Here is a 25,288-nt window from a genome sequence, read left to right on the forward strand (position 1 = left end):
TGGAAATGGGTGGGGAGTGGGTTGATTCTGGTTTCCTAAGGAAATGAGACTTAAGTTTTCTGTTTTTCCACTGCTGCAAAACTTTTAGATCTGCAAAGTGGTTGTGGCCAAAATAGATGGATCAGAGAGGTCTCAAATATAAATTTCCTACATTATTCCTAAGAATTAGCTGCTGGATAGGAGACTGTTTTATAGCAGTGTCTGCCAGGAGGTAAAAGCTGCAGTGCTGACTCCATAGTAGGTCATTAATTTGGCTGGCCAGCACCAGGCAGACAGACAGTGCCTGTAACACAGAAGGACTCACAGCACATCTGAGTCCCAGCTCAGCTGGCCGCTGTGGGAGGGAACTGAGGGGCAGTCCTGTGATTTTGGGGATGTGGGAAGAAAGCTGAAGGTCCTGTGATCTGCTTCAGAGAACATCAGAAGCGTGGCAGAAGAAGAATATAGAGATGAGGAGGACTGGGGAATGATATGGTTGGAATTGGTGTGGCTGCTGTCTCAGACTGGGGGCTGTCAGGATGACTGCCAGGGAACAGCTTGTTTTGGAGGCAGTGAAATGATGTGCTATGGGGGAGCAAGGAGCACAGGAGCTCCAGGGTGTGGGAGAATACAAGCAGGGAACAGCAGAGGGAGAGGGTGGTGGCACTGCAGTCATTAAAGGAGAGAAGGATCCGAGGTAGGATGTGATAAAAGAGCAAACCAACAGGGGTTAGGAACAGCGTTTTTCAGGCATGGAAAGCAAAGATAAGTTACTTCAGCTTGTTAGGCTGGGAGTGGGGGTGACTGTTACAGAAGAGAGAGGTTTAAACACAGGTGCATCCAGGTGGGGTAGAGACCACACAAAGGAGGTGGAAAGGAGACTTGGACAAGGAAAGAATTTATGGCTTTCAAGGGACAAAGGAGGGACAAAGGGTCAGCCTCAGGTTTGTATGTAGCGTGCAGAAGGAGTGATTTGGCAACATTCTGAGCATGGAGATGAAGGAAGGCAGGAATCAACAATAACTTTAACTACACAGGAAGCTTGGATGAGGGGGAAGTGAGAATTATTGTCTTCAGCAGGGTAGAGGAACTGAGGGAAGAGATGCAGGATTGATGTGTGTGTTTGAATTAAATCAATTGCACTCAACCCTAATCCAAAGCCAGTTGAAGACAGTAACTTCAAGACACTTTTTGGAATATCCCTATATGCAAATATTTGCCTTAAAAACCCTGAATATACTTTACAGAAATGCCCAAATATCTTTTGTCTTCCATTTGTAGCATGTACCCAGAGACTGTGACCCCAAGCCACTTAGTAGGCCACAGCAGTGACAAGACTGACTTCCAACATTCCTTAAAACAATTTTCAGTCTGGTAAACCACAGCAGTAATAAATGTCCATATATGCACACAACACACTGCAAGGCAAATCAGTGAAACTCTGAATCTCCAGTTTAGGGAGATTGTGTCACCTTATTAACAATCCCTTGCCCTGCACATGCAAAATTATTGCAATTTCCTTCCCTCACAGGATTTTTTCCCCAAGTATTTATTGTCTGCAACTAATTATTTTCTGGTATTCCTATAAACCATTTGCTTGTTCAGGATCCAGTGACTTTCTGTTACCAGCACAAACTGAGGAAATGAATATCAATCATTCAGTGATTACTTGCAGGAAACAAAAGTGTGAGATAGCAGCCAGCCTAGGCCAAGAAGGAAGAACAGCATTGCAGTGCATTTTATAAGGAGAGCCAAAAATATTTTTCATGTGCTCAGCTGTTATTTTCTGAGTATTGTAGCTTTCTTCCTTTTGTGAACTCTTCCTTCTTTGGATTAGGTCCTGCTACCACTGAACTTGGAATATTTGTTATATCTCAGTGAGAACAGGATCAAGCCACTGTGTGTGTGTTCATCCTTGCCTTAACGCATGTTGCTGTTTGGTGGGATACTGCAAGGCACAAAAACGCTTTTGGTTTCCCAGGATCTTTCTGAGTGTTTGTATCTGATCCTTGCAGGTAGCACAAGCCCCTCTGAGTGAAATAGGTTTGGAGCTGACTACTTCCAGCAAAGCTTTTTGGAACCAGTGTGAAGCCTCTGTAAAATGTTGAATCTCCTCACTCAGTAGCTGCTTCTCTGAAGTCTGCATTGTGCTTCACGTTCTGCTAAGCCATGCTACAGTGAGCATGATGAATAGCAGGCAAATTGCCTTTGGTCATTGCTTTGGAAATCAAGATGTGTGCTGGCTCACCCCATTCTTTCATAAATACCTTCCTGAGCTCCGGGAAGTATGATGGTGCACCATATCCCAGAGTGTTAATTTTTAATGTCTTATACACGTAATGGACTTGACTGTAATTACGAGTCCCTCGGCACACACTCACTGCTGGCAGGGTGGAAAAAGATGACTGTGGGTCCATGTGGCTCCACAATTAGGGATTGAAGCATTGATCATTTTCATTCCCAGGAGCAGAGGAAACAGTTGTGTGAATTTAAAGCAAAAGCTTCAACGGAAAGATGGGTAGTTGCAAGCCAATAAACATTACCCTGCAATCTATTAAATTTAGACTTTGCAGCATCATCCTCCTGCTTTGAATAAAACTGACTAAAACCTGGGCAGGGCAGAGTGGTTTTGACAAGCCTATGCTTACGTCCAGAATAATCCAAGTGAATAAGCATGTAGGCAGTGATGCAGAGAGAACCTAGTATAAAAAATTCTCCATGTGTTTTTCTCAGTAGTGCTATTTTTAACTTACAGATCCTTGTTTCTTTCTTACATGAGATCTTGAAGCTGACAGCATCCCTTTCAGACTTGAAAATGAAAGGAAGCTGTCTGAAAGAACAGCAGAGCTGGGATTTTTAGGCTTGATCATGTTGGCATATCTTGGTGGGCAGATTCCTCCTCCTTTCATGAGCCTAAATTGACTTTACTGAACAGTGCAAGGTTCTTCTCTGTACCAGGTTTAATGTAGGATAAGGCACCCAAACCCTTGCACCAGTAGATCCTGGATCCTGCTTTATCATCTGCCAGCTTTTCAGAGTACTGAATAGAGGTGGAAGGGATTTTAGACAAATAATTCTCTCTCTGAAAGCAATACTCCCATATTCCTGGCGTTGCAGTAGATTGTTGCAAGATCAGACTTCTAATTTCCTTTTGAATGTGTGGTGGTGCCCTTTTTTGTTTGGTTTGATTACTTTGTTTTGTGTGTAACTCATAAGGTACAGCTTTGGAAACCATTGCAAAAGGAAAAACAGCCTGAATCTCTGCTCTTCATTCAAGTCACTGGCAATAGCTGCTCTGAATTCAGTGATGCAAAATCACTCCTGTGCTGTACTTAGTGCACTCAAGCTTAAATCAAATCCTAACACTTTTTACCAGTGCAAAACCCACATTTAAAACACAGACGGGGAAAAAAAAATCTTTCCCTGTGACAGGAAATCAATTTAATCCATTTATTGTTTGTTTGTTTTTTCCAGGCTTATATTTGGCACACTTTATCCTGCATATTATTCTTACAAAGCCGTGAAATCAAAGGACATCAAAGAATATGTGAGTAATGAGGTTTGTGGCTGTGCTGGGGGGGTGTTTGCTAAGATTGCTCCTCACCACATTGGAAAAGTGTTGTCTGTATTCTGGGAAAGCTCATAAAGCAGTGCAAGGGGCAGACTGGCCTGAAGGTGGAATGGTTGATTTCTGGGCACAAATGAGACTTGGGTTTGTGCTCCTGGCTCCAGTGCAGAGCTGATGTGCTCCTTGACAAATGCGTGCTGCTCCTCTGGTGGTGAGATATACAGCTGACTTAAAAGGCATTTGGCATCCAGAGCTTTGTGTGCTCTTCTTTGTTTCTGAAGAGCAGCATAAATCAAAGCCTTTTCAAAAAGCCTTGAAGCTTTAACTGCTTATTCAAAACAAGGATAAGAGGAGGCAAGTAGAAGTACATATGACTGAATCCTCAGACAGAAACATCCTTCCTTGCAGAGTGACCTATTTACAGGCAGGTCTAGCAGCTGGGTGTGCTCTCTTTTTTCTTTTTGCTGAAAAATCTTCCCTGGGCCCTGGTTTCTAAAGGCATATGGGGCCATCAGTGAAAGTGAAATGAGGGAGAATCAAGAGCACTTGGATGCTATTGGGGTCCTGTAGGATTTGTAGTGCCCTTCACAACCTGAGCTCTTTTAATTTCATTGAACCCAGCTCAGCTTCCAGATCTTGACTCTTCAATCCTCTCAAGACCCCAGGGATAACGAGCCCATTTTCTCATCTGGATAACAGCATACATGTCTATCCCATTAAATCTTTAGTGCAAACTCAGTCTGGGACTCACTGTGGCTGCTAAGAGTTTTGTTTGTAATTTTCCTCCTTCAGAAAATGGTTTTGGGTGTTTTGAGAATCATAAGTGTTACAGAACACAGCAGATACTTAAGGTAAGATGCCTCTGCAGCCCTTGCACAGCAGTGTTTCTCAGGGCCTCTTTGCCTGAAAATGCTGAAGATGTGCACAAGCATCTCCAAGCAGTGTCTGCCTCTGATACTTAATGTTTCCATGGTCTCTTACTAGAAGATATTTTGTTGAAGGGTCCAATTCCTGTTGGAAATTTAATTGTAAAAGAGGAACTCACATCAGACACTTGTGGTTGTGACGCAAATGTGAGAACAGCTGATCTAAGACCTGGTCTGCCCTTACAATTTATTTCAGTTTAATATAGCAGTTGTGACAATGTATTCATTGAGGCCTGATTAAAAAAAAAATATAAATGAAGTAATAATTTACACTGACACAGGACAAACCTTTACTTATTAATGAAAACTTACATCAGTCTAAAGTAATTTTGTTCTGCTTGGTAATAGTAATTTTGATGAATGTTTTAAGTAAAAGTAATTTTGATGAATGTTTTAGGCTGATCCAAGCCCATCCACACCAGGTCTTGGTTTGTGTTTAAGAGTTTTGCTGGCAGTCATGTCTAGCTGAGAGAGCCATGTTGGCACTGAGGCTCTGAGGAGTCACAGTTACATAAGAAGTCTGGCAGAAGCTGCACTAGGAAGATGATGCTCTCAGGCATTTGGCAGTGCCATTATTGTTGTAACACTACATATAGATATAAATATGCACATAAATATAAATCCCAGGAGAGCAGTGATGTAGCGCACAGTGACAGATGCTCAGGTAATAATTCCAGCACCTACAGGGAGATGGAGATTATCAGTACTGTCCCCACTGTATGGGGGAGAAGATGGAGATATCATTTCCCAGCTGGTGAGATCCAGATTTATTGACACCTCTATCTTCCATTCCCCAGAGCAGCACCTGGTGTAGGTATCCCTCCTGTACTGTCTTCCCTCCAGCCTTTCCTTAGCCTATTGCAATTGTACCAGCCTTAGCTAACATGGTTCAATTCTCTAATTCATGGATTTTCATGGATTTTCATGGGTTTTACTTACTTAAGCTTTTTAATATTCCAGCAAAGCTGCTTAGGGATCTCCATTTTCAAATACACCTAATTAAACAACAGTTGTCAGTTAAATTAACAGCCTTTGTCTCACCATCTTTTTCCATCCTAAGAAGAACCAATACTACATACTTCAGAATAGTTGACCTGTGCTTTTAGACGCCATTTAGTGCTCAGTGACAAAAAATTTCCAAATTCCTGAATTACTTGAGGTGCTACAGTTTATCTGACTGAGTCACTATCCTCAAAGACTCTCTTGCTGTCACCCCCAAGGAAACCATCGTCCCTGACAGTGGAGTTTCTCCAGTTGAACAGAGACAGCCCAGCACATGCTCTCACTCCCAGAGTGAAGTAAAACATTCCTCCCTAAGCCTAAGGCAAGGGATTTAAACTATTGCCCTTGCCCTTGTCACTGCACTGGGTATGGGTGGGAGCAGGCACAGCCACTACAGGGCTGCCCACTGAGTCAGTAAGTTGTAGTGGGTTGATTGTGCTCCTGAGCCCTGAATTATGGGATGGACAGTTACCTCTTTGCCTTTTGCTGGCTGTAGGTATTATGTAAGTAATTACATTTTGTCTTAACTGGAGTTTGGCCAACAACCTTATATTAACATTTGCTATTAGCATGAGCTAAGAGAGATTTTTAATGCCCTGTGATAGGGCTGTCATGCTCTACTGGCCAGTGGAGTTTCTGTAAGGACAGAGTCTCTTCTTTTCCTGAGACCAGTCCTAAAGGCCACAGTCACCTTCCCAAGGGCTGTGTAAATCTGACACGTGTTACGTGCTGAAGTGGGGCAAACTGGCACCTTCAAGTCCACAGTAATTGCTAAATACACAGTGGGGAGGGTGAGGAGGTAAGAATTTCTTTTTCTGTGAGAGTTATTCTGTGTACTTGTGCCTGTAAGAGATAGTTTGAGACTGTTTTTGTTTACCAGGTCAAATGGATGATGTACTGGATCATATTCGCGCTCTTCACGACAGCAGAGACATTCACGGATATCTTTCTTTGCTGGTAAGCACCAGAGGGGAGAGGCTCTTTGGCATGAGATGAAAAGAAAATGGAAATGTTTACAAGGGGAAAAATGGCACACAAAGGTGCCACTGACTCCTGTACAGGGGTTCAGCAGTTTCAAGTGCATAGATGGTTTTTGTCTGCAGGAGACATGCTTCCTTTCTCAGTGCTGTCACAGAAAAAAAGAAAGAAGTGGAAAGGCTCAGTGGTGTCTCATTAGTGGGAAATCATTACTGGAGTCTCAGGCCCTGCCTGTCAGAGAGGCACAGCTGACTGCCCAGTTGGATGCTGCAGAGGTCATCACATAAATAACAGTTGATTTAGCTACAGGCTGAGTTTTAGACTTGCCTGGCTGTATCCTACAGTAAATACACAGACTGTGGATCAGGTACAAACAGCCCTGCAAGACTTTGCAGGTTGCTGTGTGGGTGGTTGTTCCTGGGATGTTTTGCCTGGCACATTCCTGGTTAGGCTGGGTTTCTGGTTTGATGGAGGACAGTGACATTCAGCACTGATGTGGCCAGTGGAAGGACTCCTGGTGACCTCTGTCAGGATGAGAGTACATAAATGCCCATTTATTAGTTTCAGTGTATTTTGGATGCTCAGGTTGGAAAGTGTTTGTTGCTTTATAGTAAGGCCTTTCTACCAGAAACCAGTGAGATCAGTAGACTTTAGGATGAAAATGCAACTGTAGTGCATGGCCCTTACAGCCTGTTCCTGCACAGCACTGCATGCCTTGAGTGAGTGCTCCAGATGAAGGAAATCTGGACAACTTGGCAACATGTCAGATCTATTGAAAAGGAGATAAAAACATCAATGCCCATCTAATTTGCATGCAGATCTACCTCTTCTGTCTTCATCTGGAGCTTTGTGGGTTTTTTTGGAGGATGAATTATGTGGGTCTGCCAAGAGGAGCGGCAGAGGGCTCATCCAGCCTGTGAAATCAAGTGTGCTGTGGAGATGCTCAGTGAGGTGGGAGATCAACCTGGCACATCCATGCTCAGAGGAGCATTGCAGCATTGCCCGTGGTGTCAGACCTGGGTGCTGGCTGGCCCAGCTGGCTCAGTGACACAGTGGCACAGCAGGAGCCTGTCTGGGTCCAGCTGGGCTGGTCCACAGCCATCACAGGTCTCTGCACTGCTCTTGCTTGCAAGGAGTAACAATTGTTCATCACACTGCTGGCAGCAATATGCCTGCCCGAATGAAGATGCTGCTGGGTGGCCAGTCTTGAGCTCTGGGCTCTGCCCTCCAGAAAAAGGTCTGGAAAATTTAATCTCAGGATGTCCCTGGCTGCTTGTTACAGCTAAAGGATGTCCTGTTGTTAATGTCCTCCATATTTTGCAGCCCTACCTGAAAGTCAGCATGGATCTGCACCTTTATGTTTCTTGGACAGCAAAGGCTCTTGTATTTCAGTTTCAGCCGTGCAAGTGTTAGCTTAAAAGCTGAGAGGCAGGGAGATGGAAAGTGCATAAATACATATCAATGAAATATTGGTTTGCTGGTTTGGTCTATGCTTACAATGACTGGGGATACTGTGAAGGCAGCACCTGTGATTTTTGCATTTAGAAAGCTCCTCTTAGCACATGTCAGAGTCTCTTGCAGACCATTTAATAAAGGTCCTGATAACCAAACAAAGATTCACCCATATGATTGAGATGTGCTCAAAACTGAATCAATACACTTTAATCCTTAGATTTTTTTGGTAAGCAAAAGCTGCCTTGAGCTAGGTTGGCAAATCTCTACCTGTGCTGAACATCTCTAATTAAGTGGTTAAATTGGGAGCAGACACTAACCCTCTTTTTCTTCTAGGTTTCCATTCTACTATGAACTCAAAATAGCCTTTGTAGCTTGGCTGCTGTCTCCATACACAAAAGGCTCCAGCCTCCTGTACAGGAAATTCGTTCACCCAACCCTGTCTTCAAAAGAAAAGGTAATCACAGGTGCCTGGATCCTCTCTGAGTGGAACAGAACTATGGTGTGTTTATTCCAGTCCCTGTATCATTCATTTTCGTGGAAGGATCGGGAGTTATGCATTCTCTTCCTCTATAATTTGATCCCCTCTTTTTGGTTGGTGTTTTTGTTCTTTGTGGCTGTTGTGTTTTTAAATACTGGCATCTGTTCAGTGCACTCACACTTATTAACTCATTTTGGTGCAGTTGAGAAGGTGGGAGGGAGTAGGATAAAAATACCTCCTGAGCTGCTTTGCGTGTACTGGCTGATTATAGCTACAGTGCTCTGTTGTGGCTGGATATAACAAACAGAGAAACTTGGTCTGGCAGCCAGGACTCCTCAACTTTGTTCTGTCTAAAACATTGTACAGCAATGAGACAAACAGCCCAGGCAGTCTAAAATGGGCTTAGCAAGCACATGCATGTCTGTGTAGTGTGGTGAAAAAAGGCACATAGCCGGTGGAGGTCCTAGATTAAAAAATGTCTTGCTCAAATTAAAGATGCTAATTTTGGGAGGGGGACATTACAACTTGGATTATTTGCCTGCCTGGGAGATTCCTGTGGTTGTGAATGGGACACTGTTAGGCAGATCCATTTGGCTCATGAGAATAAATGGACTAAGAACAGCTATTGCCACAAACCAACATGAAAACTGCTGAGTGAGTAACTGTTTCCTGCACTGGCAACTTGGAAATGAAAGCTCTCCCTTTAGCCACAGGCAGTGAAGGAACAGTTGGATCTCAGTCCTGTCCAAGAGGGACAGTGGGAATCAGTCCCTTGTCTCTGCTTCCCTTTGCTTGTGCTTCTCCCAAGAAGGGCTCATGCATTTTGAGTTGCCACCTCTTACCTATGGGGAATAGGGAGAGCAGCCAGCAGCTCCTCACAGCCTCCAGGCCCTACTAACCCAGCACATGCACCAGCTGAGAACTAGAAGCCTTTGCTATCATTATCATCCAGACCCCAGTGTCCTGAGGGAGACAATGAGGGCAGGAACCTCCCTAACTCTTTCACTGTATATTGAGCAACATCAAAGTCCAGAAGCTCTGGGAAACCAATTCCATGGGCATCTGAAGCTGGGCACTGCTGTGATGTGCAGAAATATCCCAGATATTTCTGAGACCACCTGTCCTGGACAAAGGGCAGTGCAGCTTCAGCTGCCCAGTGTCATCATATGAATATTTTTAACCATGAGGCAATCCTATTTGTCTTTGGAGTGCATGGTTTGCAAATGGCTATCAGTCCATGTTGTTCAGGAAGATTTCTCTTGCTTCCAGGACCCCAACTTTGGGTCCCAATCATCCATTTGTAGAATAAAGAGTTCCCCAATCCTGCAATGGGAGTTACTGCCCCCCAGCAAACTTTTCCTCTTTGCAAGTGTTGGCTGTGAACTTCTTTCCAGCCACAGCAGAGGACATGGAGGACATCTGCCTCCATAAAGTATGACCTGACTCTGCCGAGAGTTTGAGGCTGGGAGCATAAGCCTGAACTTGTCCTTCTTGTGCTTTTTTTAATTGTTTGTTTTGTGTTCTGCTCTGACAGGAGATCGATGACTGCCTCATCCAGGCGAAAGACCGGAGCTACGATGCCCTTGTGCACTTTGGGAAGCGGGGGCTGAACGTTGCAGCCACAGCAGCTGTCATGGCAGCTTCAAAGGTAAAGGGGACTCATTAACATCTTCTCTGCATCCACTGCCAGCAGCAGCCACAGTGTGAAGGGGGAGAGATGGTGGGGGTAAGGGTTCTCTCGTTATTTTGTATCGTGACCTATAATTTTGTGTAGTAACAAGAAAGAAGATGAAGTTCATGAAGGCTAAAAGTTCTTCTGTAAGGCACACACATAACAACATATAATAAGTGTTGTATAATTCTCTGCTGGGATGTTATATAAGAGTGAATGGGAAGTGCCATTAGTTGCTTCTGCAGGATGAGTAGATATTGGATGAGGGGTCTCCTCTGAAGGGATGTGTCCTATATTCTCTTCCTGGCTTAGAGCCAAACCCATAAAATAGCTGTTATCTGTTGTTCCTTTTCTTGCATAAAAGCTGCAAGCACTTGATAACTGCATTTCGAGGTCCTGCCCTCTGGCCATGGGCTTAGAGTTGATGTGCATAGTGTGTTTTGGGGCTGAGACTTGGCTACCATGCCTGTTGCAAAAGGATAGTTAGAAACATATGGACAAGGAGGGTACTGGTAGTAGGAACAACATGAGAATGGGAGTTGAAGGAAGTTATTTTCATCTGCCAAATGCTTTTCCTATTACTTAAGGCACATCACTTTAGTATGTCTTGGCCTTACTTCCTGCAAAAAATGCATAATGTATCCTTGGGAGTCCAAATACCATAAAGCTTATAAAGCCTGTTGAAAGCAAGGTATTACAGAAAGGGGGAGCCCAAAGGGTGTGCCATGCTCATGGGATCACAAAGATATGCTAAACCCAAAAATTGTCTCCTTTTTCCCTGCCTAGCATTGTGCAGACTATATTGTCCAGCCTGTCCTCTCCTGAGCTGTTGTTCTTCAGTAGGGAAACTCTTCTAACCCAGGGACTGGGAGATAAACCAAATTTGGACTGAAACCTGGGATAAACATGAAGCTAGGGCAGTGCTGTGTATCTTATGCCCAATGAAATAACATTTTTGTGATGCCTCCAGGACACTTAACACTTTTGCTGCTGCCATGTAAGCCTGAAGAAGTCACACTGGGGACATAAATAGGCTCTAGGAATGCCAGTTTTGCAGCACTGCCTTTGCTCTGAGCCCCTTCCTACAAGGTGCAGCAGACTGTCTGTGCTAGAGCTGTTTTTAGGACACAGTGAGAAACTATGTGTGAATCCCAAAGGAATTCTGGCTCCTGTCTAGGTAGCTCCTGAATATGAGAAGCTCAGCAGTAACCCAAACCCACAGTGCCAACCTGTTCCTCCATCAGGACTGCAACAGTGTCTGCATCAGCTGTTCAACTGGAATGAACAGCCAGCACCACAGTTTTCCTTCCTACTATTCCACTTTTCTGCTGTTTTTCTTAAGACTCTCTCTGCCTTAAAATGTGGCTCCAGTGGCAATGGGGAAGAGAGGGAAGAGTCTCCATGTACAAGGATGGTGTTGTTTTTCGTAGTTGATGAAGCTCCCCATTCAGTGGTGGAAGAAAACAACTCTGTGACTCATGTGGTATTATTGTATTGCACATCTGCCAACACAACTTGAGAGAAAACTGTTAAGACATTGCAACCTGTAAATGGGCCAGAAGAGTCTTTCTTGCACACTACTTTGGGGAGGGGAAAAGGATTTGTTAATAAGATTAAGAGGTTATAGAAAGATTGATTGATTTTTGCAAGAAAGCGAGGACTGTTCAAGTATTTCCTTCAGCCTTAACATTTAAATTACTCTGAATGTATGAGGAAAAAATAGGATCCCTGGCTTCCTTCACTACTTTGGCTTGTGGCCTTCAGCAAGTTGCTTGTTTCTGTGTGCCTAAGGGTGCAGATCCAACAGAGAGTGAGCCAATCTGACAGCTCTCCTCCTCCAAAATGGGGTAGTGCTCCAGCTCCCAGGGTGCACCAGCATTTTGGACCTCCTAAGGTTATCTCTAATCTATCAGAAAGTTAATCCTGAAAGAAAAAGAAAGGGGTATGTTCTTTTGAGCCCATAAACTTATCTTGAGTGGCTGAGCCAGCATAAGGAAAGGGATTGAACTGCACTGTGAGGAGCATGGTCAGAGAAAAGCAAAGCAAGATCATCCCTTCCTGGTCTTGGGAAGCAGACAGATTAGCTGTTCTGTCCATGGAAGTACACCCCAATCTGTTCCCAGTGTAATATCCAGGGATGGTTAAAGCAGCTTCTATCCCTTGCCCTTCTGAGATGGAATGTGCTGCTGTTCTGGCAGGGAGAGCAGCCTGGTGTGAATTACAGCCTGGTGAGCTGCAGGGCAGGGCTGCTGAGCTGGGGTTCCTCAGGTACCCAGGATGTGACTGGGTGGGTGTGGATGTGTCTCCATGTAGCTGTCCCTGCTGAGGAGGGAGCTGTTTCCCAGAGAGGAGTGGTACAACAGGCAGGGGTGGGAGCTGTTTCTGGTTTTCAGCTGCTGTCAACTGCATGTCAACGCCCTTCCTTGTTCACTTGAGAAGGTATAACTGAGCCAGATCATCCTGCGTGAGAGAAGTTTAAATTGCTAATTGTCTGGAAAACACTTTGAGCAGACAGATGCCAGACCAGACTGCAGTGTTGTCCTTAGGGGGAAGTTTCCAGGGAAGGAGGAAAGAGAATACTATTTCTAAGGCTTCTCGTGGCTCTTCCAATGCCAAGATTTAAGGGTATCCAGCTAGTCTGTGATAAGTGTTGAGTGTAGCAGGAAAGTGAGTTCATTTGGTCTCAGCCTTTAAAGGATTGTGTTACAATTGGAACCTACAGAGATGATGATTTATTCAGTAGCACTGAGCTCCTGCAGCTTCCATGGAAAACATGGCTTTTACCAGCAAGTGAATGTGAGGATTATTTACTGCTTCACTTGGATTACTGGGGGAGGAAAAGATGGTTTTCTATGCAGAAATGGACCTTCAGGCTTTGCAAATCATCTTCACGTAGTGGCAATACAAAGTGAGCTGCTGGGCTGGAAAGGGACTCTGTACAGATCTGTTTTCAGTAAATTAGCTGAAATCTAAAGGCTCCTATACCTGGAGAACCTGTCTCATGCTGTGCCTAGCCCTGTCCTCTCCTTTCTGTCTGAGCTGTGATCCATCATGGTCTTTTGTCTTTCATGATAAGATCTTTGGGTGAAGTCCATCTTTTAATTCTTTTCATCCATCATTTTTTTTTATCCATTATTTTTGTCCATTGTATTTTTTAATCCATCCTGTTTACCCATCATCTTTTTACTTGTGCAGCACAATGCATCTACCTCTCTGATTACCACTGGTGTGTGACAGGCTGCTGCTTATATATTTACTGCAGGCTAAGCTGCTGCAAGCTGTGCACAGCCACACCTTCCTTACCTCTGATCCCCTGTCCCTTTCCCTTTTTTTTATCTTAAATACCCTGTGGTTTCAGTTAGCCAACTGCAGGCTTGTCCTTCCCCCTCCTCCTGCTGCCTGCCCCTGTTCTGTTTTGAAGCCACAGTTGTGCTAATGCTGGCACAAACCTGTGCCAGTTCATTTTACAGGCTGAGGAGCTGTCAGTGTCCCAAGCACCCTGGGTCTGCCCAGCTGGCTCACTTGGGTGTTTTCTCTCTCTCTGGAGAGTCTATTTTTGATGCTCACTAGACAAACAGAATGTTGGATATTTGGTTTATTACTCCTGGTAGGTGCTCAACACAGATCTTTTCCCTGCCCCTAGCAGCTCACATCCCCCACCAAGGAGCATAATCTCATTTGGGGCTCTAATCCTGTCCTCACCACTTGGTGATTCTGTCACATGTGGTGACTTCAAGTGGGTCAATCCTAAGTGGTAGGATTAAATGACCAGGCAGTAAATCCTGCTGCTCTTTGTGTGTTTTCAGTTAGTTCCAGCTAATTCAGCCATTTCCATTCCTGAAGAGCCCTGACCACCACCATCTTTCCAGCATACTTTGGTGGAAGGAAAACAAGCTTGCATTTGAGTCACAGCAGAAGGGAGCAGCAGCAGCAGGGCTGCTTCAAGGCCTTGGCCAGGCAGTGCAACCATCAGATGGATCCTGGGCATAAGTGGGCTTTTCACTGCCACCAGTCAGGTTTCAGTGTAAGCAGCTGGGACACAAATGGCTGCAGCAAGGAGAAGCTCCAGTGGCTTGGAAGCAGCACCAGCCTTCTCCAGCACACTTGCATGTACTCCCTTGCTGTCACCACACTCCCAACACTTATCCTCCACCTGTCACCCTGAGCCTGCTACCACCTGCTGCTTTGCCATGTCCCCAGTCCCCAGCTCCTCTATCCCTGCTTGCTTTCCCAGAAGCCTGCCCAGCCCTGCCATTGCCTCCTGTCTTTCTACAACCCACACATCACCAGTTTTATACTCTCCCCCAGCTCTCTCACTCTCTCTTTCAAGCTCCTGAGTTTCCCAGATCCTGTTTGGATGTATCCTTATTCCCCACCCTGAACAAACCAATTCTGCCAAACAGACCCACATCTTTCCCCACCTGAAGACAAATCCTGCTCCCAACCACTTAACCATCCTCAAGTTTCAGCCTCAACACTGCTTTTCAAAGGAGATTTGGAGAAAACACCCCATGCCAACAGATCAGTGTACTCCAGAGGTTTCTGACAATGCACCTTCCCCTGCTTTCCTCCTGCCCTTCTGTAGGTAAGGTGGCAGAGCAGCTGGTGCCGTGCCTGCTTTTACACAGGGGAGTGGGGCACAGCGTGGTGCTGGCAGTGGGTGCAGAGCCTCGGCAGGAGAAGATAAAAGAGGTGGAGGGAGCAGGCACACATGACTGGTGTCAGTGAAAAGCCCATTTGTGCCTAATAAGTCTGAGAAACAGCCCAGGAGCCTGTCATGCGTGGGGAATGCGGCTCGCGGGGAGGCAGCAGTCGCTGCGCGTATCGCTCAGAGGAGCAGGCACGCAGACAGGCAGGAGGGTCAGGGTGTGCATCCACCTGCTTCACTAATGCCCAGCAGTGCAGCCTCAGCGGTTCCCAAACCGCCTGTCTGGGCTGGCATTTCCATTCTATTCATTTCTATTTCCACCCTTGGGCTCACCTTCCCCTGGAGGGTTATAGCTTCATTACCTGAAGGCCCTTTAGCCCAAGAAATTTATCAGAAAGTTTTTCAGTGCATTTGCTGGATTTTAAACCAGAACACTGGGAGGGGAATGCTGGTGATGATTTAGGCTTTATCCTCTTTACACAAACATCATCTTTTAAGTAATTTTTAATATCCAGCTGGTGTAGCCAGTGCAATTGCCTGAAAATCAATATTTAGATCCATAATTTACCATGCAATTTTAGACCTATTTACTGTGGAAACTGGGAGAAAAATACTTGTGTGGGAGAGACACACTGCCTTTTATGACATAACAGTGGAGAACTGCACTTGAACTGGGAGAGGGAGGCAGGGGTGGGGAGCATCCTTTCCCTTAAGATGCTTGATAAAGCCTCTTTGTAATGATTAGATCCCAATGCTCAGAGGGAGAGTGCTCCTTTGCTGAGCAAACATATGGGAGCACAGTTCTGACCAATCTGCTTAGCACCACATCTGTGCTGGCCACATCATGTGCCCTCATCAGTAACATGGCCTAGAGCTGCAGAGGTCAGGAGTGATTTAGAGTTCACAGTCTGAGAAGCCTTTGGGGACACTTTGCATTCGTCTCAGAGGGGCTGAGCTTGTTACTTTTGAAAGTAGCTTCCTTTAAAGAATCTGCATTTGGGATCCAAATTCAAAGATCTTGGAGCTATTTTGCGCCAATAAAGAGGAATAACAAATGGCTTTCTTAAAATATATGGTAGCATGCCACTGATTACAGTACTTTGTGAAGTATTCTTGTCATGTGTGATGCATCTTTTATTCAGAAGTCTTTAAGAATCTGTTTTTCACAAATCTATAGAATCCTAGTGCTGTTTGAGTTACAATCCAGGTAACTCTTTCCAGTTTCTCTTTCATGGCTGTTTGGTTGGTGTCTCCAACAAGCAAACAACACTCACTGAATGCACAGGACAGCAGAACCAAAAAATAAATTTATACAGAGAGACTAGTGTGGGAAAAACAATAACAAAGAGTTCCCTGGAGAGGAAATTAACTGCACAAACAAAAAGGGTGGATGAAATTACGTTTCCACCATCAACATTAACGTCAGCTGGTTTCCCTTTGAGTCTTTATTTCCAAACAGGTAGCTCTTCTAGACTAGGCATGGCACGCAGACCCTGGCCATAAATAAGGATATTGCTTGTAGGATGTTTGTGTTCATATGGTGGCAGAAGCAATTTACTCCTTCACTCCTGCCTGTGCTCAGACCATAAAGCTGATGGTTTTGCTCAGGGCCTGCCTGCAGCCAGACATGAGGAAGCTTCTGTGTGCAAACTCCTGCTCACTGCCGTGAGCAATTCCCTACTGTCACCCTACTGCTCAGGAGAACTGTCAGTCACCAGGACTAAAATGACTGCCACGTGTCCCTCACATAATCCTGTGCCTAAATTAGTCATTAGGCCTGGCACTGGGGATTTCTCCAGTGGGAAGCATCAATCAAGTGCAAGGAGTGGAGTAGCAGCCCATTGTGTTTATAATTTGCCGTACTCTTTAAAAACACATGTTAGGCGATGCCTTGTCAGCTGGGGTTATGGAGTGCTTTCACCATCTCTCTGGGGAAGCTGAGGAATGGAGGACCTAGGTGTAGTCCACAGGTGGGTGTCCTGCTTTTTATGTGTATGTGAGTCCCTCCACATGGTGCCCAGTGTCATGTTCATGTCTCACCTCAATTACTTATGCTTCAAATAGATCTTATTCTCAAAGCTTTTATGTGTGTTGCCACAATGGCTCTCTTTTTTCCCTTTGCTAGGTCTCTCAGCTACTCCATTTACACTTGTATTGGGACCAGAAAAAAGGGCAGGTAATCTGCTGAGTGCTTTTACTAACCCCTAACTAATGTCTGCTCCCTGTTAGACTAGTTGTTAGACTAGATGTTAGACTAGTTTGGACTGTTTTCAGCTGAGATTGGTCTGAGGCCAAATGCTGTCTGCTCTGCTTCCAGTGGGTAGATCCTGCGTCCTGAGCTTTAAAAGCCTGTCCTTGATCTCATCAGCAAATTGCCTTCCAAGTCCTCTGCTGGCAGTGGAAGAGACTCCAGCTCCAGGCAGGGAGCTTTTACATGGAACACTCATTTAACTGGGCTGATTGCTGCTTCATTGGCCAAGCTGCTGTGTGTGCTGTTGTGTTCTCACTAATGGATGAAGGGAGCCTCTCTCCCTGTGCTGTGATCCCTGTGAGGATGGCTGGGGCTGCAGTGGAGCTTTGGAAGGATCTCTGACAGGTGTGGTTGGGGCAGTCCTGCTGACACCGCAGCCCCAGCTGGCATCCTGGGAATGTGCTCTACACTTTGTAGTACTGGCAGGATGGAGGCTGCAATGTGCATGCAGGCATCTGTGGGGGAGAACTGCTAACCACAGTCACAGCAAAAGGAGAGGAGAACATTAACAGATTGAGGATTGTGCTGGAAGTGTGACTTAGTGTTCCCTTGCTTGTCCATTAACTGCTGATCCTAAGAGACAAAAGGCCAGGAGGTGCCATACTGCATTAACACTGATTGTATTAAAAGCTTCTCTTTAGTGACTTGGCAATTTTGGGTTCCTGATTTGTCATGCTGTGTCATAGTTTCCACAGCTGCAAAATGGAATTTGTAGGTATTAGAGATGTTTTGAAGCCTAAATAATGTTTACAGAATTCTTTCATATTTTCAGACTGAAGCAATGATAAGATCTAGACACTGTTATTTGTTTATATTTAGATCATATTCAATGGGACTGTTATATAAATTGCAGATTTTTAAATTATGTGTTTATTTTTATGTACTGTAGCTTTAGCCACCTACATACGTTAGTGAAGTATTTATAGTGAATAATTCCATTGAATTTAAACCCAGTTTTTCCCAGACTCCTAAATGTGTCTTCCTCTAAAAAGTTTTAGTTCAAATGGGAATGCAAATATTGATTATAAAGTGGTGAAAGAAATTAAGACAGTTTCAGCTCTTTCTCATGGAGTATCTTTTGCAGTACTTGTCACAATGCAGATGTCAGTTTTTTGAAAGTATTTCTGATCCCTCCAGGCAAATACTGGTTGCATCAGTGTTTGTGCTCTGGACCCAGAGAGGCTGATGTTTGTTTTTTGGAGATGATGATGGTGATGTCTGCAACACGAAGAGGAAGGCAGTGTGCAGGTTTCTGGCTCTGGAAGCTCAGTGTTTTAATATTGTTTTGTCATAGTCTTTAAAGCAAAAAGGAGACAGTGTATTAGATCTGGGTGAGGAAGGAATTTTATATTACTGTCATTTTGACCAAATGAGGCAGATATACTTAAATTAGTTTGAGATTAATTACTATGCATTGTGGATAGGAACTTTAATTTCACTTAGAATCACAAATGAACTTCTGCAGCTTGTCTTGGTGGCCAATGTCCTCAAACTGTTGGTGCAGTCATGAATCTAAATAAGGTTGATACCAAGTGATAGCAGTGACTGGGCAGTGATATTACCATGTCCTTTTTAGTGTTTGTCTTTTATCCTATTCAGTAGCACTGAGCCCTGGCTCTTCTCTGTAAAAAGAGAACTTGTGAGTTTGGTAGATCCTGGGGAAAGGAAGCCTGAAGAGCTCCACTATCAGTTTGTGCTGTACCTTCTCCTATGGGCACAATCAGATGAATTTGGGGACAGATGCACTGCAGTGATCAGGGAACAGAGAGACACCTGTTCCCCCCTGTGTTCCCCAGAACCTCACTGTCTAGCAAACTCACTGCCTGTAAAAGCAGAATTGCCATTCCACAGGAGTGGTCCATGTCTGAAGAGAAGCTGGATGAGAAGTTGAGTCCAGGCAGGGAGTCTTGTGCCCAGGGAAGTTAAGGCTCAGTTTTCCAGCACCATTTCATGCTTGTGTCCTCTAAAATCCTGAAAACACAGGTCCCACACTGCCAGCACAATCATCCTGGCAATTGTTGGTGTTCAGTGAGGAGGAGAGAGAGGTGGTGCCATCCTTAGTCCCACAGCCCTCCCAGTCACAGTTTTCAGGAGGCTTTGTAATAACATTGAGCAGTTTCCCTGCTGACACAGTGAAATGGTGTTACTACAGCTACTGTCATGATGTTACTGCTGTCACACTCTCTAGGATAAAACCAGCCCAGATCTGTGGGGATGTGCTGCAAACATGCCTCTGGCCTGCAGCACAGGCATAGCTTCAGGAGCTGGATCCTCTCTCTGTGCTGAAATTCCTGGGGTATCTCTCATGTCCATAGCAGTTGGAAGAGCATCTGCATGATCATGATCACAACAGTAAACAAAAATTCCCCCAAACAGCTGCTCTTCATCTTCCACGTGATTGTTTTGAAAAAACACAGCCCAAAACATGTGCTATGCTAAATTTATTCTGTTGAGAAATAAAGCTATTAACTTGTTATTTTCTTTTGCTAATAAAAGATAAGTCTTTTTGTGGAATAATAAACATTTCATCTGGATAAAGTCTTTATTTCTGAAATACAGCTCTGCAAACCCTCATCATGCTGGTTTTTCAAATGTTTGTGATTTCATATACACCAGCTGCTTATATGGCAGGGAAATAAAGGTTGGTAAACAATATTTTCCATTTAACTCTGAAACCATCCTCATTCTGTGGTAATTTCTGTCATATTTCTATTTGGGGTCAAGTAAAAATATGGTAACTGGGCAAGAACTGTGAGTGTTACACTGTATTCTAGGAGCAAGTAAATTAAGTTTATCCCTACAAAGGCCAAAGAAAGGAAATGGAACTCTGCAGGTTTTCACAGGTGTTCAATTCACTTCACTCAGCCCAGGCCTTTGCTGTTCTTGCCATTTCTGATACTTGGAAAAATTATTTCATAAAATGGTAGAAACAGTAACAGTAATATTTTGCTACTACCTATATTATAAACCATCTTTATTTTTGTTGTTAGAAATTCAGGTTAAATGAAGCAAAAATTAAGAAAAAGCAACTTCAGTTCTTTTTTTCCTGGAGAAAGTCAAAGTTGTTTAGTTCAGCTGCTTCAGTCTGTGCTCAAGGGTCTGTATTACATGCTGATGTACCCGTAGATGACAGGCACATATCAGATCCCTGGTTCAAAGCTCTCCTGGGGCCTTTGATCATTCTATGCTGCTATATCACAAGGTGCAGTGCAAAAATATTAACACATCTTCTTCATTTTCTATGTGTTGGTGTCATCTTCCCTGCCAGGTTGGTCTGACACATGAAATCTCATCTCTAACCTGACTCATGTCCACACACATAAATTGCTGGCTGGACTGAAATGGAATTTGGGTTAGCTGGCTGAGCAGAGCAGCTGGGGGGAGGTGAAAAGCCTGAGCCCTGCTGACACTTGAGCTGGCTGTGAGGGAGGAATACAGCACTCAAGTTACAGTTCATCAGTTGCTAACCCTCTGGCTCTGCTGGCCCAGTCATTCTGCAATAGCAAAATATTATTTAATGGTCACATTGCTCTCACTGGAGATCTGCCTCTTGTAATCAGGCTGCAGGGTAGGATATCTTGTGTTGGCTTTGAATCGGTCACTGAGAATAGGGTGTCTGTGCAGGAATTCAGTGCAGGTTCCAAAACCCATCCAGAGCTGCACTGAGCTCTGGGCAGCTGAGATCTCACCCAGCTGACCAGCCATGCAAGGCAACTACAGTTACCAGCCCAGGAACATTTGCAGAGTAAATGTAGCTTACACTGGCCCAGGAGGATTAACTGGAGATGCCTCTTGGAGTGAGAACATACCCCAAGAGTGGCTCAGCCACTGGCAGGAGTAGCCAAAATTCAGGCATCAACACTTGTGCCAGTGTGGAGAACGTGAGGGCAGAGGTGAGAGTTTAGCACAATATAAGTTCTAAGGACTCCACTGCCATGCATACAAAATCAGCAACATAATATGTCTTGGTATTTGAGCAAAGAAGCCCCATCAATTTCAAATGCTTTCAAAAGTAGAGTAGGCTAGTGGGAAAGAGCAAAGTAAGTCTGCTGCTTCTCTGTAACAGTCTGCAGGAAAACTAAATGTGGAGTTGAGAAGGAAGTTTGAACTCATTTTTCTTGTACAAAAAGCTTCAGGCTGAAAAGTTGGAGATTACTGGTCTGTCACTTTTCTTGAATGTAAAAAGTGCAGACTGTCACAGTGACTGTAGGTATCAGCACCTGATGCCCTCTCTACTTACACACCCTAAAAGTAAAGTGCTGAGGAATTTGTATCAGGTGGAGGCACTGATTTTCCTTTACTGTGCATGCAGAATTTCTGAAGTGGTGTTGACAAAACAGTAGGTAAATTATTGCTTTGCCTTCCCAATGGATCAATGCCAGTGCATAGAGGACAGGCAGTGTTGCCCAACAGCTTTAGCAAGGAATGTGTCCAGTTTTGCCTTTGATTGTAGATGTTCAGGATGAGTCCTTCCTCTCTGCCAGAGCAGCACCAGAGTGAGCTCTCCACTGGCCTTGCCCTGCACCCTGGGCCAGGATACTCAAAGCTGCAGCCCAAAAGGGAGCACTGATGTGTTCTGCTCCAGCCCAGCCTAAGTCCTGTGGCAGTGGTCAGCCTGTGCTGCTTGGACAAATACAAGTCCAGATGAAAGTGGTGGGTGAATTGCTATAGGTTGCCTTATCTTTTTGTTAAACAGGACAGTATTTACTGTCTGTTATTTGCCTTCTTTCTCATTTCATCTCAGTGAAACCATCCATTGATTTTTTTCCTAATTTACAGTTGCAGAAAGAATGTTAGAATCAGGCTCTATGTGTTTACTTTAGTATTTTTTTCAAGACTATGTGCTATGAAGCCTCTTTCAGATCCCCCCCCCAATAAAAAGTTAAAACATAAATGTAATTTATGTAATCAGTTATGCAATTTATATTCTGAATGTCATTTAATGTAGCTCAAAAGTTCTGATTCTGTATGTATTGATTTTTCTGGTGTTCCTACTTTAGGGCTGTAGTGTAGTATGAGGGTTACAGAATACTTACAGTCAACCTTTCGGTGGGGTGCAGTTTTAATAGAAAGTGTCACTTAACCAACCCATCCTTTACAGTTACATTCCTTTCACCAAGGAATATCTCTGTTGTCAGATTGAGAATTAGCTTAAAAAGAAAGAAAAATATCGCATTAGTTGATTTCTTCATTAAGCTGCATGAAAAAAGCATTGTTATAGTTCTTGCAATTTAACAATATCTTTTTATTAGCTTAAAATTTCAAATTTTCTGTGCTCTGGAAATGTTATGTATTGCTGAGAACGGCTGGGTGAATATCATCATAGATGGTTAACTTTAAAAGAAAGTTATTTTGACACAGGCCATTTAATTGTGATTCTGAAGCCAAGCATCTGTTTGACTCATTCCTAGTGAAGGAAAGTACCTACTAGAAAGATAAAGCAACATCCTGCTCCTTTACACATGGCCAAGGCTGCTCTGTGCTCACAGTGAAGAATCAGAGATGTTTGCCATAGAACCACTCCAAAAGGAAGAGCCAAGAGAGGGAACGATGCTTTTAGCAACATATTTTTCTCATCTTTAGGTCACTGGACCACACAATTTTTTCTCTTCCAAGAGAGCAAAAGGTCTCAAAATGTTGGATCTAACTTTGTGTTATTGACTTGCTTGTTTACCTAGGGACAGGGAGCCCTGTCTGAGAGACTACGGAGCTTCAGCATGCAGGATCTCTCGAGCATTCGTGGAGACAGCAGCAGCACCGTTCCTCCTTCGGTCACTGTACGAACAAGTAGCAAACAGAGCCACCCAAAACCATCCAGAAGTGCATCAGAAGGCACTGGCAGCTCAGGTAAGTGCCAGTGTTATTTTCAGTGTTGTGCTGTCTGGAATATGACAGTGTTCAATGAAGTCATGCCCTTGGCAGGAGCAGAGAGAAACGGACACTGCAGGCAGCACATACCAGAATTCCCAGGACACAGACATGCCGTTGAGTCTCTTGGCACTTAGGAGAAAAAAACAATATCATCATTTGATGGTTACTATTCCTGGCTGGTACCAAGGATGAGACTTGAGTGTGCAGAGAAGCTAGATTCAGTCTTTGCAACCTGAGCTGGAAAGTTGGGCTGGGGGCTGCAAGCCATGCTGAAAAAATGGTGTCTCCTAAGGACAACAGTTTGTTTTCTAATTCTGAAAGAACAAAGGGAAGAAGTATCATGTTGTAAATAAGATCCATTCCTGAGGATTCCGTTAAAAAATTTATTTTAAGCTTGGTTAAAGAAACCTTTTTGAGTCCAAATCCAAAACATTTAACTGGAGATAGCTTGCAGATTAGATCTCAAAAGCTGAGACATGGAGGGTTATCCCAAGGAGGTAGCTCCAGATGGCTTCTGGGATTCCCACACACCACCAAAGATCACTCAACTCCAGTGCTGTGATGAGAAGCCATGGAAAGTTGCAGGCGTGTTGCACTTGGTAGCTTGTGAAACATATGCTGGCAAGTCAGAAATTCAGCAGTTTCAACTTGTGTGTGTTGAGGTCTGTGCAAACAGTTGCACTGTTTCAAGCCTGGGTAGTTGCTACCCCTTCTAATTTGCTTTAGTTTTGGAATGGTATTAGAAATGCCCTGTCTCATGCTTCCTAAAGAGTATCCTTCAAGCCTTTTACAAATTCTGTGAATCATACTTCTCCTTGTTTTTTAAAACATTATCTGTTGAATACATTTTCTTTATGGGTAAACTGAAATGTTGGTGCACAGTGGTTTTATTCTCATCTTTATATAAGGCCTTGTGTACACTTCTCTTGACGTAATCAGTCTGAAAATACAGTGTTTACATGCAGAATATAAAAGTCTTTAAAAAGTCACATATTTAGACAAAAATAAATAATGACACAAATAAACCATAATTTACTTATCTTAGTTCCACATTGAGTAGAGAAACCTTTGTAGTTTTGCTCTTGAGACAGTGAAGTCAGCTCACCTGGCCACAAACCTCTGTCTCAAGACACAAGAGTTTTTAATTTTGGTCTGGTTTTGTGTCCATAGTGCACAAGGATCTCAGAAAGAATCTCTGAAAAATTGTTCATAAATGTGTGGAACTCAGACTAAGTGCTCATCACAAATTTTGGATTCAAGTAATTTGAGATTTTGAGTTTAATTTTTTTTTTTAAATGGAAACTGCACAAATTTGCAAAATCTTCCAAGACCTCTATCCGTCTCATCTCACTTGGTGATTTCATTGAGGGGCTTAATTCTCCACCTGCAGAGAATACAAACAGACTCCTCTTGCAGGTGGTGGGAGACTCCAGCCACGAGCTTTGCTCTCACTTTTGATCACAGGAAGTGAAAGATACAGTTCTGTTCTCTCCAGTCCTTGTGCTGTTTCATGTGGCACCATTTTGTGTGTAGTCAGAATGTCAGGAGGGGAGAATTGATCAGAGTCAGCTGTCCTGTGTGTGTGTAAGCTGTGATGTGTCATCCAAACTGTGCCACGTCCTGGGGGCCATATTCTGGTGACATGACACTTCTCTGGTCACACTAATCCCAGACATAGTTCCATCATTCCACCTTTCATATTTGTTTAATTAGAGAGCTGGACATAGTTAAGGGATAGATAGAATTTGCCTCTGCCCCTTAGTGTGTTATGTATACATGTGATGTATGCATATGTGAGAAGGTGCATGAGCAGTCACTACAGAACAGCACACAGCCCTTTCTCCTGTCTCAAAGCCCTCAGATGGCATAAATGTCCCTGTCAGGTGTCCCCACTGCCTCACAGAAACATTGAACTCCTCTGGTTTTTTACCTGCTTTAGAAATAGTGGGACATAGTCAATGTGACATCAGATGGAGTCAGCAAAAATGACCTAGACTGTGTGTTTGGCATGAGGGTATTGACATTTTAAATAGAGGATTTTTCTTGTGAATTACAGAAGCTGCATTCTGTACTTCTATTTTCCTGATGCTCTATCACCTCTTACATCAGCAGCTTATCCCCCAAAGAAGACTCAAAGTAGATTTTTTTTTTGCTTTTTTTTTGTTTTGTTTGTTTTTAGAGGTATTTCCCTCTCTTTTTTCCTTCCATCCTAGTCCCACTGCAAATCCACAAATTATATTAGCAACATTAAGAAACGAACCAACAAAAAAGGAAACATCTTACCCTTTCCTTCTGTAAATGCTCCATTCCTGGTGTTCTAAGAGAAACCTTTAAATAGGAGGATAATGATTCCCAAAACAAACCCCAAAGTTTTATAGAATTCAAAGGAGGCTTATGTTGATTGTCCTTGACTGCTGCCAGCCAGAATTGTGCCTGCTCCTTGATCTCTTTGTTACCACA

General features: G+C 43.8%; 1 protein-coding gene across 6 annotated transcripts in view; it reads left to right on the plus strand.

Moving 5' to 3' along the window:
* REEP1 (receptor accessory protein 1) overlaps positions 1–25,288 on the plus strand; it is a 68,462-nt gene that overhangs the window by 23,662 nt on the left and 19,512 nt on the right. For 5 of the 6 annotated variants that reach the window (XM_041461207.1, XM_041461388.1, XM_041461559.1 and 2 more), the window contains exons 2-7: positions 3,454–3,526; positions 6,356–6,432; positions 8,242–8,362; positions 9,921–10,034; positions 16,832–16,882; positions 22,636–22,804. In XM_041461207.1, the coding sequence (XP_041317141.1) occupies positions 3,454–3,526; positions 6,356–6,432; positions 8,242–8,362; positions 9,921–10,034; positions 16,832–16,882; positions 22,636–22,804 (605 nt within the window). The remainder of the gene's footprint in view (positions 1–3,453; positions 3,527–6,355; positions 6,433–8,241; positions 8,363–9,920; positions 10,035–16,831; positions 16,883–22,635; positions 22,805–25,288) is intronic. The other variant, XM_041461300.1, reaches the window with a different exon arrangement.

The sequence above is a fragment of the Pyrgilauda ruficollis genome, unplaced genomic scaffold (genome assembly GCF_017590135.1).
Source record: "Pyrgilauda ruficollis isolate IOZ18807 unplaced genomic scaffold, ASM1759013v1 scaffold1, whole genome shotgun sequence".
Taxonomy (NCBI): Eukaryota; Metazoa; Chordata; class Aves; order Passeriformes; family Passeridae; genus Pyrgilauda; species Pyrgilauda ruficollis.